The 22,420-nt window shown below is 36.4% G+C and overlaps 1 protein-coding gene across 1 annotated transcript; it reads left to right on the top strand.

Annotated features, from left to right (window-relative positions):
- Positions 1 to 14,809: 14,809 nt before the first annotated feature.
- LOC120080209 (ultraviolet-B receptor UVR8-like) lies at positions 14,810 to 22,355 on the top strand. The gene is made up of 11 exons (XM_039034786.1): positions 14,810 to 15,039; positions 15,133 to 15,277; positions 15,394 to 15,504; positions 15,623 to 15,683; positions 16,415 to 16,533; positions 18,617 to 18,702; positions 19,003 to 19,204; positions 19,325 to 19,378; positions 19,890 to 20,003; positions 20,505 to 20,561; positions 21,971 to 22,355. The coding sequence occupies exons 1-11, from the start codon at positions 15,011 to 15,013 to the stop codon at positions 22,151 to 22,153; spliced, it is 1,161 nt and encodes a 386-aa protein (XP_038890714.1). The 5' UTR covers positions 14,810 to 15,010; the 3' UTR covers positions 22,154 to 22,355.
- Positions 22,356 to 22,420: the final 65 nt, after the last annotated feature.

Below are 22,420 nucleotides of genomic sequence, written 5' to 3'. Positions count from 1 at the left end.
CCACAGGGACTCCATGATCTCACGTGCTGAGACCATGGGCTCATGCTTCTTGGCCAACACGTCACTAAGATTGGCCAAGATATATGCTCGAGCCTTCTTGTTTGCCCGTGTCCATCGCTCGTATGCCTCCCGAACATTTCGAGCGGGATCATATGTTTAGTATTGTCGTGATCATATGTTTCCAACTAGCGTAATTGTTGCTAGTTAATTTTTGTGCGCTTAGCAAAGCAATAGTGGCTGTAGCCATTTTAAAACTATTGTTGAAAAAACGAACAAACTTTTATAAGACTTTTGCTAAACTACATTTTAACACCAATTAGTTTTAGAAAAATAGTTTCCAAGTACTTAAGTGATTAAGACTTTTATTTTGTAATAATGCCCCAGCGAAGCAGGACAAACGTCACCGATGGGGTGATCAGATGCCCCTTCACTGAGATGAGACATTCTTAACTATTAGGCAGAACTAACTCTTAGAACTGAACCTAAAAACCACCATTTATTTGGTCCAGAACTGTTAACTCTTAACAATTCCGCGTAAGTGTGACCCCTCGTTTTTGGCTCTAGAGTCTCACCTTAATGAGCCCACTGTAGGGAGGAAGCAGATTAGGACAAGAGACTAAGTAATCTTATCCTCTTATAGGAGATCAAATAAAGAAACACGCAAAACTGCCATCCTATAGGGGGATATTCCCAGAATGTCTCGAAATATGCACATAAACTTTATTCAACCTAACGAGAGAGACCTGCTGTCGCATTTCTCGCTCCCACTTACTATGAACATTCTCTCCATCCACCTTGATATTGACTTACCCAAACACCATCCTTTAGGGGGACATTCCTAGGGTGCCATGAGGCCGAGGGTAGATCTCACGGTGTGGACAATAAGGGAGAAATGCAAGAGATTTAAATGAAGCATCCCATGCCTCAAGTACCTCCCACTGAATGTTCTACCTAGGGGTTCATTAACCTAGACAATCCGACTACTGATTTTAGTTTAAGTCATTTTTTAAGTCCGCTAAAAAACAACTTTTGTCTTTGAAATAAAACAAGTTCAAGTAGTCACATTAAACTCTTTAATAGAATGTCCTTAACCTTGCATGCATGCATCAAATTTATCTAATTCACCTTTCCCGGTAGGTTCCTAGGTATGGGTGTTCCATTTCTGTCACCTTAAATATCCCAGCCTAGACAGAACCTGCCTTAGACAAAAGGTCCCTTATAGATAGATTTGCTACACTTTAACCTTTTATTAGTCAATTTAATCCTATTAAACTGATTAAAAGATTAAAGCCTAAGGTTTCTAATCATATTAGAACCGTGATCTTAGGTCTATCTCATCCAAATTTTAAACATTTTAAAACCATGATTTAAACCTAAGTTGCCATGCGTGTCTTTCTTATTGATTTTAGTTCTAATTTCTTTTTATAACCTTTATAAAAGAAACAACTAAAACCTACATTGCTACATAACTAGGTATTTATAACAATTATAAATTTAATCTATGTGTCATGCTTCATGAAATGTCCGATCATTATTATACATAACTTTTATATACGAGCAACAACCAAGCACACATGCTTTCCATACACCCTTATTCTGTAACATTTATAATATAAAGATGATGCATGCCAATGCTTTATGCATGCATAAATATAACTCTTATATTATATGATGCATTGGCATGCTCTTACGTAATTTAATCATGCTTCTCTAAATCATAACACTTATAATAAAGAGATGATGCATGACTAATGCATAACCTAAGGTGGGATTTTTCTATATGGCATACAAACTATCCATATAGAATTACAATTACAAACTATTTGAAATCTAATTAGCATCACTAAATCCTTCTAGTACATGTGGATACCTCGTACAATGCAATCTATAGTCTAGAGTGTGAAGGAAATCTAAACATAGAGATTCAATGAGCGGAAGCAGATCGTTCCAAATCCCATTGAGAAAGAACACGACAATTTTAGTCCACATAGAAACGATTATGCATAATCAGAAATTACGGCATGCTACTTAATATGAAGATACAAGGGATAGAGTATGCAAACCTTTGAAGAACCTTGGTATAGCAAATCGTTCAATCAGCATGAAACTCGAATGCAACGATCAGAACTCGATCTCAACGAACGTCTGAATGAACCTCGATCCCAATCAAGTCCAACTCGATCCTCGAACGGAATTAGAACACCTTTATAATGGTTACCTTGGTATTCTTGGTGTGAGAATCCAGGAGTTGTGGGCTCTGTATGATTTTGGATTGAGAAAAGTAGGAGGTAGACGATCGAGTAAGTGGGAGATGAATGTTTGTCTATCGTATAGACGAAATACTCAATCGTTTAGAAATTATGAAGCCTATCGTATAGACTTTGCTGCCCAATCGTGTAGCAATGAGTAAACGAGCAACTATTGTATAGTAACTCGTAACTCGTCGTGTATGCTCTCTATGCTATCGTGTAGTAAAACCCTTTTACTTGATAGCCCTTTTGTGAGATTATTCCAAGTGAATTGTCAACTCATTTATTTGGAAAACAATTTTTTCTTTAATCTCACAGTTACCATAAAACTTCCAATAACTTCCCACACATTTTGGTTATTAGAGAAAAAGAATAATTAATTATCATATAATTAATAATTTATAAATATATATAATAACCAACTTATCATATTATATTTATAACCTATAGTTTTAATATTTCATCATATGAAACATATAAACCATAGTTCTTTTTCTATTTTATAGTATTTAATAATAAATCATATTTATATTAATTCTTCCAATTAATGTATCTAATACATCATATCAATTATATCACATATAATTGAATTTCCTATTGTTAATTTGAACACTTCAAATTAACCCAAAATTTAATTTTCAACTTGAAACCATTGAGCTACCAAGGGACTTCATGGACCTGTAGCTTGAAGCTCTTAACGGTACGTGAATAACTAATTAAACTCTTTAATCACGAGATCCACCATTCGTTAACTGTTGGTCACTCCACTAAAGACCGACAGCTGCACTCTTCGCACTACAAATATATTTCTGTATCCATATGACCAATCAACAGTGCGATGACCTTTCACAAATCACTCGTAAGCACTGGACAAATTCACCGTTTTGCCCCGTGTAGTTACATCTAACTCCTTAAGTACCATTGATTTCTCTAATGAACAATAAGTCATAATCCTACTATTACTAAGTCATCTCGGGCCAGGAGAGGATGTGGCCACTATGTTCAAGACCCGGAATCAGCCCTTAAGGGAGAAATTTATCTACTATGACAATTTCGTCTTGTTAGTTGAGTTTCTAGCTCTCTAATCAGACGAATCCTCAAAATAGTAGGCCTGTTGAGTTAGCATTTTGGCCACTCTCACCCATAAAATCAAAGGACCGCCATCATAGGCAGAACTTTCTAACTTACTCATGATTAAGGTCATGTCACCTATGGTCATGCTAGTGAAATGTAAGTCTCAATTATCAACGGCGTTATATAAAGAGACTAATCATCTCATGGTTCGGTCTTATACAAACTCTTTGTATAGGATACCCCCACTCGCATGTCTCCACATGAATGGTCAGGATCAGACCATTTGGAGCACTTTATAACACTTGTAACATCTACTGTATCCGTGGTGTCATCAGGATAAGGTATCCCTCCTTTATCCTTATACTACATACCATTTTGGTTATTACTTAAGGCATGATCCACTTGTATGTCTCCACATACATGTTTAAGTTACATGAAATAACCACGGATCTTAGTTTATTGGGTTTGAGTAAATGCTTATAAAATAATATTTATTTTATTAATAACAATATGTGTACAAAATGTTTACAAACTACGAGACTACCAGAAGAACTAGAACATCAATCCCAACAGAGTGTACTTCAAGTACCTTAGAACTTTAACTAACACATTCCAATGATCATGCCTAGGTTTGCTGGTGTATCTTGCTAACCTTCCTACTGAATAGGTAATATCAAGTCTTGACAATTCATTATGTACATTAAGCTACTAATAACTCTAGAATATTCTAGAGAAGACACACCTTCATCATTATATTTCTTCAAATTACAATTTAGATCAAATAGAGTAATAGCCGGCTTACTCTCAAAATGATCAAATTTCTTAGTACTTTCTCTCTATAATGAGATCGAGAAAATATGTATCCACTTGGATTTCTTGTTATTTGAATTTCAAGGAAACATCAGCAAGACCAAGGTCTTTCATATCAAAGTTTGATTTCAATATCCTTTTAATGAAATCAATAACATTTCTATTTGTACCCATTATTAACATATCATCCACATACAAGCAAACAACAACATACTCTTGATCTATAGTTTTAACATAGACAAATTTATAACACTCATTTATCTTAAATCCATTTGATAATATAGTAAGTCAAACTTTTCATGCCATTGTTTAGGTGCTTGTTTCAACCCATAAAGAGACTTAACAAGTTTAGAAACTTTATCTTCAAGTCTTTTAACAACAAACCCTTCAGGTTATTCCATATACATTTCTTCTTATAAGTCCCCATTTTAAAATGCAATTTTTACATCCACTTGGTGCATTTCCAAATTTTGTAAAGCTGTTATTGCAATTAACATTCTTATAGATGTAATCCTCGTCACTGGAGAATAGATATCGAAGAAATCTAGCCCTTATTTTTGGCGAAACATTTAGCTACCAACTGGGCTTTGTACTTATCAATAATGCCATCAGCCTTTAGCTTTCTCTTAAAAATCCATTTACTCCATGTATTGTTCAGTAAAATGGATTATAGTTCACTATCGAAGGCTTCCTTCCAATAAGGTGCATCGGGAGATGATATAGCTTCTTGAAAAGTTTGAGGCTTACCTTCTATCATATAAGTTATGAAGTCAGGTCCCAAAGAAGTAGCTTTCTTAGCACTTTTCCTTCTTCTAGGTTTAAACTCAATATTCTGATCGTCTTGATCTTTCGAAGAGCTAGACTTATTAATTCTTTTGGTACCAATAATTTTATGTTCTTCCTTATTTAAATGAAAAATATCCTCAAAGAATTCAGCTTCAATAGATTCCATTATGGTATTATTATTGATGTAAGATATTTCTGATTTAATCATGATGAATCTATAAGCAACACTATGCATTACATAGCCTATAAAAACATAATCAATCATCATAAGCCTAAGTTTGGTCCATTTTTATGAAGGAACTTGTATATTTGCCAAACACCTTCACACTTTCAGCATTTTATATGAGGGCAACTTTTCATTCCATACTTCATAAGGCGACTTATTAGTCTTCTTATGTGAAATTCTATTTAGTATAAAATTGCTATCAACAAAGCTTCCCTTACAAATTTTAAGGTAAACCTGAAATATTTAACTATTTAACATGCAATTAACCATGTCCTTTAAAGTCCAGTTCTTTCTTTCAACTACACCATTTTGTTGTGGTGTAATAAGGTGTTGTAGTTTGATGGATTATACCATTAACTTTACAGAATTCATAAGGTGATGATGATTCATATTCACCACCTCATCTGATCTAAGCATCTTTATTTTCTTCTCAAGTTGATTTTCAACTTCTGCCTTATATATTTTCAAAACATTAAAGGTTTCATCTTTACTATAGAATAAATATACATAGCAATATTTACTATAACCATCAATGAATGTGACAAAATATCTCTTACCATCTTGTGGGAGTACTTTTCATGTCCCATATATCACCATGGATTAAATCAAGTAACTCATCACTTCTTTCCACAAATGAAAATGACTTTCTAGTAAACTTTGATTGAACAAAGACTTCACATTTGTTTCTATTATCAATGTTAAAATTCAGAAATAGTCTTAAGTTTACTATTCTATTTCAAGAACGACAATTGTCATGTTTCAATCTAGAATGCCATACTTCACACAATTTAACAATATAAGCAGAAGAGTTGATATTATTATTATTATTTGGCATTTGTGCCAGTATGTTTTGTTTGAACATGCCATCACTTAGATACACACAATACCCCTTTTTTAAGGATAAATTTATCTGACTCAAAACATGTTTGAACTCATTTTTGTTAAGTAGGGTTCCTAACACTAGATTTTTTCGAATCTCTGGCACATGCCATACATCATTAAGGGTAATTATCTTTCCAGAAGTTCATTTCAGCAAGACCTTTCCCTTGCCTTCCACTGAGGCAGTTGAAGCATTTCCCATGTATAGCTTATCGATGCCACCTAGCTTCTCATATGTAATGAACAATGACTTGTCCTTACAAATGTGCCTAGTAGCACTAGTATCAATAAACCAACATTTGGTGTCTGAAGCCAAATTTACCTCAGAAATGACGACAACTAAATCGTCATTTCCCACGACATTGGCTGATTGTTGGAACTTTGTCCCTTCTTATGCTTGTACATTGCAGCAGTATGGCCATTCTTACCACAAACCCAACAATTGCCTTGAATGCGCTTGCTAGCATTATTCATTGATCCATGATTCACATTTTTCTTCTTGAAATTCTACTTCTTAGGTTTATGTTTTGAAGCTTCAGTAATGTAAGCTTTGGCTTCAACTTCTAGTGGAGTTTAATCTCTTTTTTGAAGGAAATCGGACACGAGGATTTCCATGAGCAATGGAAGGATCTTTCCAAATTTCAATTGTATATGAACTTTACAATTACAATCACAAATGGAAACATGTGGTTATGCATAAAATAGAAATTACAGCATGCTTTACTACGGATTAAGGGAAGAATCAACAAACCTTTGTAGACTCATCTTCAAGTTCCTTGATCACAAACGCTCGATCACAGCAACACAACAACACACGAACATTCGTCCAACACGACCGCTACACTACACGGACACCGCGCACTCGAACTAAGCGATCGCCAAGTTCATGAACACCCCAAACACTGCGAACAGCCTCCACAAAACCGTGACTGTGTCGAGTTGAGTATGACACCACCAAGAAGGTTGCCTTTGTATTCTCGGTGTGAGAATCTAGAGGGTGGGCTCTATATGGACTTGGTTAGAAGCAGAAAACCGGAGAAAGCACAATCGTGTAAACGATTGTGCAAGTGGAAGATGGAACAACCTATCGTATAGGTCGATGCCCAATCATTTAGGAAAAGCTACGCGATTGTTTAGCTCATCGTCTAGCTGAGTGTCTATCATGTAAGAACACTCTACGATCGTTTAGCTAACTCCAAGTTATCGCTTAGTAAATCTGATTTACTTGACAACTTCTCCGTGAGAACTTTCTGAGAGTGAAAAATCTCAAAAACACAAATTTTCAAATCTTTTTCTTTCTTTTCTTACTAAAATTAGGAAAATATTTTTCCTTTTATCTCACGGTTACCATGAAACCACCAATAACCTTCCACTCAATTGGTTATTAGAGAAGAAGAGATAATTATCCAATAATTAATATTATTATAAATATAAATGATAACTAACTTACCATAACATATTTATAACCTATAGTTTTAATATTTCATCTCATGAAACATATAAACCATAACTCTTTTTTTTATTTTATGGTACTTAATGTAAATCTCATTTACATTAATCCTCCACTTGATATATCTCATACACCATACCGATCATATCATATATAATCGAATTACCTTTTGTTAATTTGAACATTTCAAACCAACACCAAGAACTGGTCCTCAACTTGAATCTATTGAGCTACCAAGGGGACCTTATGAACCTGTAGCTCGAAGCTCCAACGGTATGACTAAACTATTTAGTCACAAGATCCACCATCCGTTAACTGCCAGGCACTCCACTAAAGACTGACAACTGAACTCTCCTTGCCACAGATATATTATGTGTCCATCTTAACCAATCAACAGTACGATAACCTTTCACATATTACTCGTAAGTACAGCTCGACCAATAACTGTTATGCCCCTGTAGTTACATCTAACTTCTTAAGTATCATTGAATCCTCTAATGAACATAAGTCATAGTTCTACTATGACTGAGTCATCTCTTCCAAAGAAAAGTTGTGGCCACTATGTTCAAGCCCCGGAATCAACCCTTAAGAGAGCAATCTATCTACTTACCCCTGTTTTAGGGAATGAATGAATTCCATCTTGTGTAATTGAGTTCCTAGCTTCCAAATGAGACAAGTCCCCAAAAGGTAGACATGTTGAGTTGGCAATCTGACCACTCTCACCCATACTAATCAAAGGACCGTCCTTAAAGTGGGTCGTATTCGTAGTATCACCAGGATCAGGTATCCCACCTTAATCCTTATACTACAGACCTATTTAGGTTATAACTTAAGAATGATCCACTTGTATATCACATATACATGCTTAAGTTTACATAAGATAACCATGGAGCTTAGTTTATTGGATATGAGTAAATGCCAGAATGAAATAACAATTATTTTATTCATAAAACAATGTGTATAATTACAAACAATGAGACTCCGAGAGAATTAGGACATTAATCCCAACAATCTCCCACTTATCCTAATGCCTCGGGAGACTAATGTACAATACAATATAAAACATGTACAAGGCATACCCCAGTATCATCTCCTACTTGCCCTAGATAAGATGTCGCATGTCCCGCAGACCCAAACTCTCCAGGTGACCCTCGAACACTTTAGTCGTGAAAGCCTTTGTAAAGGGATCAGCAATGTTGTACTCCGACGCAATCTTCATGACTATCACGTCACCGTGATGCACAATCTCCCTGATCAAGTGGTATTTCCACTCTATATACTTACCCCGACGATGACTCCGACGCTCCTTTGAATTTACCACAGTCCCACTGTTATCACAATACATAGTGATAGACAAATCCATATTTGGAACAACTTCCAAATTTGAAAGGAATTTCTTCAGCCAAACAACTTCCTTAACTGCTTCACAAGCGGCTACGTATTCGACTTCCATAGTGGAGTTCGCGATGCATCCTTGCTTGATGCTTCACCATACTACAGCCTCTCCATTCAAAGTGAAAACTAATCCTGATGTTAATTTGTGAGAATCTTTATCGGTCTGAAAGTTAGAGCCCATGTATCCTTTAAGGATCATATCCTTATCTCTATACATGAGCATGTAATCCCTCGTTCTCAGAAGATACTTGAGGATCGTCTTGATCGTCGTCCAGTGATCAAATCCTAGATTGGACTAATACCGACTGAAATCACAAATGTCGGGTATGGTACACAACATTACATACATTAAGCTTCCTACAGTTGAAGCATAGGGAATCCGTCTCATCTTCTCAACCTCTTGAGGTGTCTTAGGACATTGATGCTTAGAGAAAATGATTCCATGCCTGAAGGGTAATAAACCCCCATTGGAATCTTGCATTTTGTACCTGATCAACATTTGATTGATGTATGATGCCTGAGACAGGGCTAACCATTTGTTCCTACAATCCCGAATGATCTGGATCCCTAGAACATACTTTGCCTCACCCAAAATTTTCATTTGAAACTAAGCAACTAGCCATTTCTTAATGTCAGTCAGATACCTTACATCATTCCCAATGAGTAGGATATCATCCACATAGTACCAGGAAAGCTACTGAGCTATTGATGATCTTCTTGTAGACACAAGGCTCATCAACATTCTGATCAAAGCTAAACGACTTGAACTCAGTGTCAAATCTGATGTTCTATGATCTAAATGCTTGTTTCAGCCCATAAATGGACCTATTAAGCTTGCAAACTTTTTGCTCTTGTTCTGGAACTATGAACCCTTATGGTTGAATCATATAGATGGTTTCCTTAAGATTACCATTAAGAAAGACAGTCTTGATGTCCATTTTCCATATTTCATAATCATAAAATATGGTTATAGACAGGAGTATCTTGATAGACTTGAGCATGACAACAAGTGTAAAAGTTTCCTCATAGCCAACTCCTTCAACCTGGGTATAACCCTTTGCCATGAGTCCAGCCTTAAAGGTTTTCACCTTTCCATCTATACATCTCTTTTTCTTATAGATCCACTTACACACAATAGGTCTTACCCCATCAGGCAGATCAACAAGCTTCCAGATGTTATTGAAGTACATAAACTCCATTTCTTGGTTTATGGCCTTAACCCATTCATCTTTATCAACATCCTTCATTGCTTTCTTAAAAGACAACCGATTCTCGACCCATAATTTGAAATGATGTTCTGTGTTTCAGTCAAACCCATGTAGCGATCCGGTGGGTTCATAACCCTTCCACTACGTCAAGGTAGTATCAACTCTTAAGCTGGTTGACTAGATGTTCCGACCTCAACAACTCTTGTTGATTTGTCGGCCTGTTCAATACCTCTTGTTGAACCCTCAGCAGTCTCAGTCTCATAAGAAATCTCACCTAAAACGAGCTTACTTTTGGCTTATGATCCCAGATGTGGTCTTCTTCCAAGAAGAAACAAATACTTTGTTTTCACTCGGATCATAGAAGTATCCACCTCTCGTTTCTTTGGGGTAGCCGACAAAGAGGCAAGCCTTCGAACGCGGTTCCAATTTCTTTGGGTTAGTCACTAACACATGTGTCGGACAGCCCTAAATCCTGAAGTGGCGTAAACTACCTTTACGACCTCTCCACAACTCAAAAGGTGTTTCAAAAACATTTTTCGAGGGAACATTGTTTAGGATATAACATGCAGTCTCCACTGTAAAACCCCAAAACGAGTCTGGCAGATGAGCATAACTGATCATTGACCGAACCATGTTCAACAAGATTCTGTTTCTTCTTTCTGATACACCATTCTGTTGAGGTGTACCTGTGGCCAAGAGTTGGGACACAATCCTATATTCTATCATATAGTTATGGAATTGGAGGTTCATATACTCTCCACCACGATCAAATTGTAGTATTTTTATCTTCTTACCTAACAAGTTTTCAACTTCAGCCTTATACTCCTTGAACTTGTCAAGGACTTCAGACTTACGTTGCATTAGGTAGAGATACCCGAATCTTGAATAATCATTTATGAAAGAGATGAAATATTCATACCCACCATGAGCTCTAACATTCATCGGATTACAAAGGCTTTCTTGGCTCTGTAACCTTTTCCAGTAAAAGGTCGTTTGGTCATCTTGCCTTCGAGGCATGATTCACACACCGGTAAGGAGTTTTCTTCTAAACTCTTTAGAAGTCCACTTTTCACCAACTTCTCAATCCTATTGAGGTTGATGTGACCTAACCTTAGATGCCAAAGATGGGCATTTTCTTTAGGAGAAACCTTTGGTCTTTTAACTGTTGTTTCCGTACTGAACATTTCAGTGTTAAACAAGGCTTTTATGACTAACAACCTTAGTACATATAAGTTACTTTCCATTGAACCATAACCAATCTCCATTCCATTCTTGAAAATAAACACTTTATTCTCAGAAAAGAAGACGATATACCCTTGTTCAATGAGACAACTAATCAAGATTAAGTTCATCTTAATATGAGGAACTACGAAAATATTATCCAGTAACAGATAATGTTTCTTGTCAACAAATAACTTCAGTTTGCCTACAACAACTGCTGAAATAACCTCACCAGTAACGACTCGTAGAGTTATCTCTTCCTGTGGCAATGTTTGCCAGAAACTGAATCCTTGGTAAGAGGAACTGATATGATTGGTAGCACCCGAATCTAAGATTAAGGCAGAATCATCATTCTCTACCAAACACGTCTCCAAAACCAATAAATCAGATTTACTATCTTTCCTTCTCTTTTGGAGAGTAGTGGGATCAGTGTCAGAACAACTGACATTACTGGTTTTGTCATCCATCCCTTTGTGCACGATAAGTAAGAACCGACGTTAAAAAAAATCTTGCAACGAGTCCATGATCTCGTGTGCAATGACCATGTGCTCAACCCTTGTGGCCAAAACATCAGGTATGTTAACCAAAATGTGAAGTCGGGTCAATGAATTAGCCTTTATCCATATCTCATATGCATTGCGAACACTTTGCGGTGCATCAAGGGTTGGGACTTGAGAACACTCCTCAAACATGACAAATTCGAGGTCGTTTGCCACGAAATACGTTTTAGTACATGATTCTTTCCACTTTATGTAATCGATAATATTAAAGGCACTAAACAGAAATACTAACGAGTTGCTGAAAAGAAAAATATATTGACCTACATTAGGTTTTAAGTAAATACCCGTTGTAAAACAAACAGCATCCAATAAGGTATTAGCAAAACTAATATCAACCCCATGTGACATCTAGTTTCGCAATGACGCTTCAAAGATTTAGGACAAAAGCCGCCGAAAGGAGGTCAAATATCCCTCCTCTGAATTGAGAAGTTCTCAACCAGTCATTAATACCAGAACAATCTTGTTTCTATAACGACTAGCCATCGTTGATTTGGCTAAGAGATCATTAACTTACTTAACAATCTCCCATAAGTGTGACCCACCATTTTAGGCCCTAGAGATTTGCCCCAAGCAGCCAATCCAAAGGGAAAAAATCCGATTGGGGCAAAACCTAAAGCGACCCTATCCATTTCTGGAGTTCACCTTGATCTTGACCAACTGCACAAAACCCATCCGAAGATGGACGCTCCCAGGGCGCTATAAGGGAGTATAGAATGATCTCACGGTGTGAACCAATGACAGAGACCATAAATTGTGTTGACACACACCCTTCAGCCACTTACTATAAACACTCTCTCCGTCCACCTTGATATTGACCTATGCAAACACCATCCGAAGGGGGATGCTCTTAGGGCACCACATGCCAAGCATGAATCTCATGGTGTGTACATACAGGGAGAAACGTGAGTGGAATCATAGACATATCCGATACATCTCTTCCTCCCACTAAGTATTTTATAACCTAGGGTTTAGTTTACTTAGAAAAAACACGGCTAAGGATTTTAACTAAGTGACTTTTAGGTTTGCCTAAGAGTAACTTTTACCTTGGATAGTTAAACAACTTTTGATAATCATCCATTAAACTCTTTAACGGAGTCTTTGATCAATTGTCGCATGCTTGTAGAAAATCTATCTAATTCACCTTTCCAGGTAGGTTTCTAGGTAGGGGTGTTCTGTTTTCGTCAGCTTAAGAATCTCAGTCTAGACAGAATCTGCCTTAGACACAAGGTCCCTTATAGATAGATCTAAAACAAGTTTAATCTTTTATTTCAATCAATTTAATCCCATTAAACCGATTTTAAAAGATTATTCTAGATTACTAAACTATTTAGAACCATTTGAACTTAGGTCTATCTCAATCCAATTTTAAAAATCCTTTTAAAAAACTTGAGTTCATTCTAAATCCGCATGCAACTCTTTCTTATCGATTTTAGTTCTAATTTTCTTTATAACACTTATAAACGGAAACAACCAAAACCACAATGCAAAGCTAAGACATGCAATACATTTATAACGATTATAAACAACCTAAGTGTCATGCTCAATGCATTGTTCATTCATTGCTACTTTTTTGTTATCCTCTTCTATACGGAGTTTTACCGCGAGGTTCTCCTTGGATAACTCTTTTCGCTTGTGTTTGCGATAACATTTGAAGTCCTTCCAGAAAGGAGACAACTTCTCAATCACAACAATAACTTGGAACGACTAATTATAATTTTCAATTCTTCCATCTAATTAACTACCAACTTGGTATCGATCATCTTATAATCGAAGAATTTTTCCACAAGGAATTTCTTAGTACTAGCATCTTATAGCTTGTACTTCTTGTCTAATGCCTCCCACAATAGTTTTGATGTATCTTAGGCATTACAATAGACATTATACAAAGTGTCCTAAAGACCATTAAATATATAATTACGGTATAGGAAGTTTGAATGCTTCCATGCTTGCTTGCTTTGCAGCTTTTGTTTCAAGAGTTCCAGCTTCTGGCGGGGTAATTGAATATTCTTCCTTCAAAATATGAGCAAGATTCAGTGTGGTGAAATAGAAGATTATCTTTTGTTGCCATCTCTTGAAATTATCTCCCTTGAACTTTTCTGATTTTTCAGCATGAGGTTTGATAATAGGCGATCCAATGATGGTAGCAGTAGTGACATTGGTGGAGGAGTTTGCAGCCATTGGTTCAAATATACTAAATGTCTTCAGATTGTTGGGGGAAATGGTATATATAGATCTGAATACACTAGCAAATTGATTACACCTCAATTACTAGAAACATACACTCAATGTATAATATTCAAACTCAAACGAAAGCCAGATGGTGGAACAAGGCTTTGATATGAAAATAACTAAAGACTTGAAAAAACTTCAAAACATAGTTGAGACACACTTCCAGTAAGCTTTGTATTGAAGACAATTATTGGCTCTACACGGGCCAAGTAGATTAGAGTGATCGTCTCAACAGAATACAACGACTAACTCCGATAGAATTGCAATCTTGAACTACTCAGATCTGATAGAACTCTTGGATACTTGCTCTCAACTCAAGAACAAAATAAAGAAAGAAAGGAGAGAACACTTTAATTTAGAATGGGGCGAAAAATCCCCAGTTTGACCGAGGATGGAGTCAAATCGGGAAAAATTTTTTTATTTTTTTTAATAAATATATATATATTATATATATTATATATATTAATTGGCGGGGATGTGGGAAAATATCTTGTAGAGATGGAGATGAGGAGTCTTTCCACCTCGGCCCGATCTCATTCCCAACCCTAATTTGTCCAAGGAATTTGCAAATGTCATGACTAAGTAACTTTGCCCTAAACATCCCCTAAATACTTTATGAAAATTCCCGCCATTTTCCTTTTAGTTCGAGATTATAGGACTGACCTAATTATCGAGTCTAATAGAACACCGTACGATATAACTATCTTATTCGCGTTATATTCCTCATCTCTTTTTGGTTGTCTTTCACTTCCACTCACCTTTTTGCTTTTTCATTTCCATCTTTATCTCTTTTCGCATAGGTTTTCATCAGTATTTCATTCGCATTTCTTCATTAGATCAAGCTGATTATGTTCGGATTTGTTTAGCTCAAATTGCTGATTTAGGACGCCAGCCACTGCTCGAGCTTTGTATCTCGCTCTTCAATGGCTGCCGATACTGCCATTATTGCTTGGTCCGTAATCATGGTTGTCTCTAATTTTGTGCTGTAGTTGTCAATGATTGCTAGCAACTGAATTGATTGACCAAAATGTAAACGAATTTTCAGGGGTTCAGGTGAAGATGGTCAATTGGGATTGGGGAATAACGAAGAAAGGGAATGGGTTTGCGCCATTAAAGCCCTTGAGTCTCAGAATGTTTGTTCTGTTGTTGCTGGTAGCCGGAACTCCCTCGCCATATCCGAAGATGGGAAGGTCAGTCACGTTTTATTCGAATCGCTGTCTTTAAGCTTCTGTTTTAATTCACTTCTGGGCGTTCTGTTTTCTCATAGTTCTTACTTTTTGGTTTTGAATTTGTGGGGAATTTGTAGCTGTTTACATGGGGTTGGAATCAGAGAGGAACTCTTGGGCACCCAGCAGGAACCAAAGCTGAGAACGTTCCGAGCCAAGTGAAGGCTCTTTCTAATGTCAAGATTGTACAGGTAATCAATCTACGTGTGGTTTTCTGCTTGTAATTTTTGATTTTAGTGCTGAAGAACTCCTGTGTACTACTCGATTAGTGTTTTAGAAAAAGTTTCATATGGTGGTCTTGTTTTTTAGGCAGCGATTGGGGGATGGCACTGTCTGGCTGTGGATGATCAAGGCCGAGCTTATGCTTGGGGTACTTGAGTTTCTTTTTAAAGCTTATTTGGGAATTGGAAGCATGTATAGAAGTGCTAAAACGACACAATCATGTATCGATCAATTGTTATCTTCCTAAATGAACATTCTAACAGTTATTCTCAATATTGTCATCATAGTCACTGATATAGGATCCACAAAATCCGTTAGTTAATTTCTTTAATATGTTTTTGAAAGCTTTAGCTGTAAAATAATAATGGGCTAAACTACCATGGTCAATTCTGTATTAGTATGACATATACTAGTGAACTTTATTTATCAAAGAATAGATGGAAGTTGATATTTTCATTCTATTTCTAGGGATTCCAATTTACATAAAGGCTACGACTTAGCATGTAATCATAGATTGGTGAACTTTTTATGTATCAGGGATAAATCTCATGTGAATCTTAGAAGACAAATCTTGGGTTAAAAACTCGTGGCCTTCCCTCAGAGTGCAAGTTTCAAAATCTTTTTGAAAGAATTATAGTCTTGTATTTACTATCATTTACCATCTGGGAGATCAAATGTTACATCTTTGGATTGAGTTTTAACGTTGTCTGTATTCTGTACTAGCTTCATTTCATTCCGTTACACTCAGTTTTCTTTTGGTCTTGAACCAAATGAGAGTTGGGTTATTTGGAACTGGAACTTATTTGGGGAAGGTTTTCCTGGCACCTCATATTTTAGATCAAGCTAGGCAAGTAAGCATGTAAAGTCTGTATGGTGCAGGTGGTAATGAATATGGTCAGTGTGGTGAAGAACCTGAGAAGAAAGATGACACTGGTAGGCCACCGAGAAGAGATATAGCAATTCCTCAACGATGTGCTCCAAAGCTAATAGTTCGTCTGGTAATATATTTGTGAGCATTTAGATTGGATCATGTTTGTGTATTAGGCAGTTACTTGTAGATGCTATGCACAATACAGCTTGACCTTTCTGTCTTACACACGATCACACTATTGGGACAGGAACCCTTTCAATTAAGCTCGTCTGCTTAAATTTCTGGAAATGAACCATTTGGTCCATTACCAGGAAAACATTTTCTTTAACGTGTTTGATAATTTATCCGATGAAATAATTCTTGTGATAGCTATTTGCAATATGATCTTTTTAGTCTTCGAACTAACATTCTAGCCATATGCCACTTGAAGATATCTACATATCCCACACTGAGCAATTTTTTGAAAAGGAAACAATTCATTGATATAAGAGAAAAGCGAACAAAAGCCCAAAGTACAAGAGGGTTATATAATGAGCGGAATAACAACCGAATACCAAAGGGATCAGCTAGCGCACCCGGGCATCTCAACTAGGTTGACACCCCCTTAGCGCCCTCATCACATCCAAAAACAAACTAAGACTAGCTATAAATAAAAGAATAGCACTAAGCATTACACTCCCCAAAATGAACAAACACAGGGGCAAAAATAGAATCAAACAGTTTGAAAAATCAAAGAGAACCGCTGGCTACTGAAGAGGCTAAAAACCATCACTTGAAAGGGAGGGAAACACTCTCCAATTGAGATTGACTTTTGATAAACTATAGCTATTAAAATGTTTGGAGAGGATACACCAAGAAGAAGCAAGCCGACGGGCTGCTTCGAATCGATCTTGGCAACCAAGAGCCTTATCATGAGACACCCTTTGATTTCTTTCAAACCAAAGGTCTGCCAAAAGAGCCTTGACCGCATTAATCCACAATATACGGCTGGATTTGTGGAGATTTATACCATCTAAAAGCTGGATTTGTGGAGATTTATACCATCTAAAAGCTGCAGCAAGTTACCCTTAAAATCATTGCTCATAACCCATGAAAAGTTGAAGAAGGACAGCAACTTCTCCCAACACCAAGCTGAATAGGAACATGCAAAGAAAAGGTGGAGGGAGTCTTCAAACGAATGTAGGCACAAAGGGCATATTGAAGGAGAAATATAGCTGGTTGCCAACTTTCTTTACAAGACTGAAGCTACATTCAGCTGACCAAAAAGCATTATCCAGACTAAAATATTAATCCTTCGCGGGCTGTCCCACACTGAGCAATTGTGATGATGATATTGAGAATGGAGAGCAATCTGGTATGGGACAGACTATATTCATGGTTGTCCTCCAGAAAAAGGAAAAGAAAAAGAAAAAAAATGCTATGGTGGTATTCATGGTTTGTCTAAGGTAGCTTCTCCTGAATCTAATGGATACATAGCTAGACATTTGTGTTTTTGTTCAACGAATGCTTAAATAAGTTCACTTTTGGATCAAACTGTGGAGCAGGATTATGTGTGTCAATATTTGCTAGATTGGACGAGCAGACCAAGCTTGATTGCGTGAGCAATTTTTCTGACATTATTTTGATTTTTTATTGGGGCTTGCAAATGTTATGGTACCCCAATGTTTTTAGGGCTCGTTGGAATTCTCCAATAACAGATCATGAAGGGGTTGCCCTGCATTTGTATAAAAGAAATAAATTAGTTGACTGGTGACCATGATTGATGAAGGGAAATAAAATGTTATCATCTTTTTTAGTAACCATGTCTCAGAATAGCTTACAAGTACTTTGACTAACCTCATGAGACAAGTGCTCAGTTTTACAACATTTAGTCCCAAAGAACTTCCAGATTATTTAACATCCTAATCACATAGTGAATGTGGTTTTAAGTCCATGACTTCAATGTCATTTGAATTTGAAGCTTGCTTCAGAGACAACAAGGCTTCTGAGGTCCATATTATTCTTGATTTTATTACATTATAGATAAATTTGGCACAGTTTGTTCCTGACATTACATGCAAGTAGGTAGACGCAGATCAAAGATTTGGTTTGATTCTAACATGACTCTTTTTAATCTCTTAGGGCTCTGTCTTGAATGCATATCTCATGGAAGATTGTTTCATGCTTATCTCAAGTTGGTTGAGAAACGCACTCCTTTTTCTCTGTGATAGGTTGCTGCAGGAGGTACACACTCTGTGGTACTTACACGTGAAGGACATGTATGGACGTGGGGCCAACCATGGCCACCTGGAGATATGTATGGTCCTATAACTTTTAATTATGATATCACCAAACATTTCTATTCTGTTTACTTATTTTGAACTATAATGGACATTTTTGCACTGTCATAGTCATCCATATAGATATGTTCATTAATTAGATTTGCTTATTTTAAACTACAATGGCCATCTTTTTCCACTGTCGTGAACATTTTTTTTGTGTCACAACCACTCTTGTCATTATCGTTATTCTCACATATTTAACTAGAATTGTTTCAAGTACTTGGTCTGTTTTCATTGTATGCAATGATCTAATATATTGAGAATATTGTTTGCAGAAAGCAAATTTCTGTTCCTGTACGGGTTCAAGGTCTTGATATGGTGAGGCTTATTGCAGTTGGGGCATTTCATAATTTAGCTCTCCAAGAAGATGGAACTTTATGGGCATGGGGTAATAATGAATATGGACAGCTTGGAACTGGTGACACACAACCAAGATCACAGCCAATTCCTGTTCAAGGGCTTTCTGGTCTTATTTTGGTTTGTGTTCCATTTTTTTTTTTCTTTTAGACAAAGATATATTTCCTATGTTTAGCCATTAAAATAAAAGCAGCTGATATGGCTACCTTGTTAATTAATTTACCACATCTTTATCCAAAGGTTGATATTGCAGCTGGAGGATGGCATTCAACTGCATTGACAGATAGCGGAGAGGTATGCTCTCGCTCTCTCTCCACTTAATATTGAGGGGTTCTCTATGCCAATATGTATTGTCGTACACTGATATCAATACATATTTTGAGTGAAGTCAATCTCCATAGAGGCTAGAGCTGTATAATTGTTGGTGTTTGCTAGTGCATTTGAAAAGAAATACCTTCTACAATTTCATGAAGCAATGATACTTCAATCATTTTGGCCTGGCATTGATTCTAGTACAAACTACGAACATGAAATAATGTGTCGTATGTCCTTGTGATGGTTGTATTCAAATGCTTATATGTTAAACATTGATCTGCACAATAATCTATCAAATCCATCTCTTTTCTGAGATTTGAGAAGACAAAAAGTTTTAGTTCATAGCTAAAGTAGCAGTCTTATGTCTTCGATCAACATGGTTTACATGCTTATGATAAAATTTACTGATGAATGATGGACTCGGTGAAGATTGAATGATACATCCTCCATTGTCTATGTTCGAGCATAAAGAAGCTTACTGCTATTGCAGGTTTATGGATGGGGGCGAGGAGAACATGGGAGGCTTGGGTTTGGAGATAATGACAAGAGCAGCAAAATGGTTCCCCAGAAGGTTCAACTTCTGTCTGGAGAGGATATTGTTCAGGTACAAATGCCATTTTTATAATTGTGCCCCACTAATTCTGCCTAAAGCTAAGAACTTAAAGGCTGGATGAATTTAGATTTTAGAAGGCTGTAGTGAAGTAAGGATATTTAGTTTGATGCACGAATGGGAAAACAAACATTTTCCTTTGGTTTCATATATTCGAGTTTTGACCTTCTATAGTATAAACCTTCATTGGTAAGCTGATATAATTCTGGTTTGAAAAGGATTATGGTATCTTGGATAAACCTATCGAACAAATAGTTTCTTAATAAATAAAAAGAGAGTATTCTATCTTTTGATTTTGGCTTGCACCCCTAGACAACAGAGTGATTACCAAAAGGAAATAAGTGCCATTGGAGTTTTTTCTTGAAAACAAGAAAAGACACTTGAATTAAATTTCAGGATCATTCTGAGAATTAATGGTTAGAGTTAGAGATGCAGTTTTTATCTGACAAAAGTAGAAATCTTTTGAATATGCAATAATCTCATTCATTGGTACAGGTATCATGTGGAGGCACACACTCAGTTGCAGTAACCAGTGATGGCCGCATGTTTTCGGTTAGTCTTAATCAACAACCTTATTTGAGAGACATCATCAAATGATGAAACCGGTTATGAATTTTTGTTTTTCTAATGTGTTTTTCCTAAATAATTTCAAAACGAATACACTTTTAGAAGTACTGATGGAGATAGTTGATTCAAAATCTTCTTTCTAATAGTCTATTTTAGGGATAAAATCATTATGTCACTTAATTTTGGACGTTATCTTGATCCATCAGCTTTCAGCTTATTCTATTTTTGTCTCTTTTAACTTCTGAACTTTGTAAACCATCATGGGTTGACCTAGTGGTAAATAAGAGAACATCCCCTTGATAAAAGACTAAGAGATCGTGGGTTCAATCCAAGGTGGCCACTTACCTAGGATTTGATATCTTACGAGTTTCCTTGATATCCAAATGTTGTAGGGTTAGGCGGGTTGTCCCATGAGATTAGTCGAGGTGTGCGTAAGTTGGCTCAGACGCTCATGGATATAAAAAAAAGCATTATGATCTTTGTATGATTTATTTGATCCTCGTTATGTTCGTTCAAATTAGTTAACTGAAACTTGATATGAGAGATGTTTGTCTAGACAAGTAAACCACATAAAGACATGTGGTTGTTCAAGTACTAGATTGTGAAACAACTTTCGATGTTTTTGTTAAATGTTTAATGGGAGAATTAAACTAATTCTTGTTTCTTTTTATGCATGGTTCATAGACTTTGGGAGAATAAATAAAAATTGAGACACTAAAGTAAATCATTTAAACTTTTAGAGACGAAAACAAAATAAAAAAAAGGTTAAATTACAAAATGTACCCCTAGTATTGCCTTTGATTTTTGATAAACATTTCAAACTATCTTTGGAGTAGAAACTTGTCAGAATGTTGAGACTTAGAACAGTATGTTGGTGACGTGGAATGGGAGCTGGGACCTGAACATTGCCACACCCATTCCATGTTCCATTTTTCATCCGAAATTCTAATGAATTTTATACTCCAAGGATAGTTTTGAGAAACCTTAATGGAAGGTCCAAGTTAATATTGCAACTTTGAAAGAATAGGGATATCTTTCAAACAAAAGGCAAAAGTTAGGACTATTTTTTGCAATCTAGCCAAATAAAAAGTGTGAAAAGTTGAAGGATCACAATAGTGTTTTAAGTCACTATTATCCAAAAGCATCGTCTTAGATTCACTTTACTCTATAGAACAATTTTGAAATCCACTTCTTCTCATTAAATTATTTTGAGAACTCTGTAAGAAACCATATTGAAGTTTGGGATTCTGAAAGCTCACTGTAATTACGAACTGTCAAATCTTTGTTATTATTAAATCACTGATTGATCAAAAAACTTAAACTGATGGGTAAAGGTAAATTTAATACTATATCATCTAACAGTTATATTCTTCTTTCTTATTTGTGTGTGGCAGTTTGGGCGGGGCGACCATGGGCGGCTTGGATATGGAAGGAAGGTAACAACTGGGCAACCAGAGGAAGTTCCGATTGACATTGCGCCGCCTCGTGGGAGCGAGCATGGCCGTTGGATTGCCAAACTTGTTGCCTGCGGTGGCCGCCATACATTAGCTCTGGTACAATGGAAACCTGAGGATTAAGCTAAATAATTAATGGTGGTTAGATCCTTAAGATGATCATATTTCTTTCTATAATAATTATAGGACAAGACAACATCGATTTGCAGCTCTGGTTTTTGTCAAGTCTGGAAGAAAGGATTGTGCACTGTTGACTGTTCTGTCTATTCTGTGTAGTAATCTTCCATGCATCAGATCTACGTAATAAAAAACCAGTTTAGTACCACCTTTCTTCTTTCTTTATCCGACAATGTGGGTGTGACTGATGGAACTTCAACTCTAAAGAATATA

This window comes from Benincasa hispida, chromosome 6 (genome assembly GCF_009727055.1).
Source record: "Benincasa hispida cultivar B227 chromosome 6, ASM972705v1, whole genome shotgun sequence".
Classification (NCBI taxonomy): Eukaryota; Viridiplantae; Streptophyta; class Magnoliopsida; order Cucurbitales; family Cucurbitaceae; genus Benincasa; species Benincasa hispida.
The sequence above is the reverse complement of the archived record's forward strand: the minus strand, read 5'-3'. Positions and strand labels throughout refer to the sequence as shown.

Bases quoted from the DNA above. Each gene is read 5' to 3' on its own strand.
- LOC120080209 (XM_039034786.1), top strand. From the start codon at position 15,011: ATGGCTGCCGATACTGCCATTATTGCTTG. The intron at 15,684-16,414 runs GTACTTGAGTTT...TGTATGGTGCAG, and splicing joins AGGCCGAGCTTATGCTTGGG to GTGGTAATGAATATGGTCAG. The intron at 16,534-18,616 runs GTAATATATTTG...TCTCTGTGATAG, and splicing joins CAAAGCTAATAGTTCGTCTG to GTTGCTGCAGGAGGTACACA.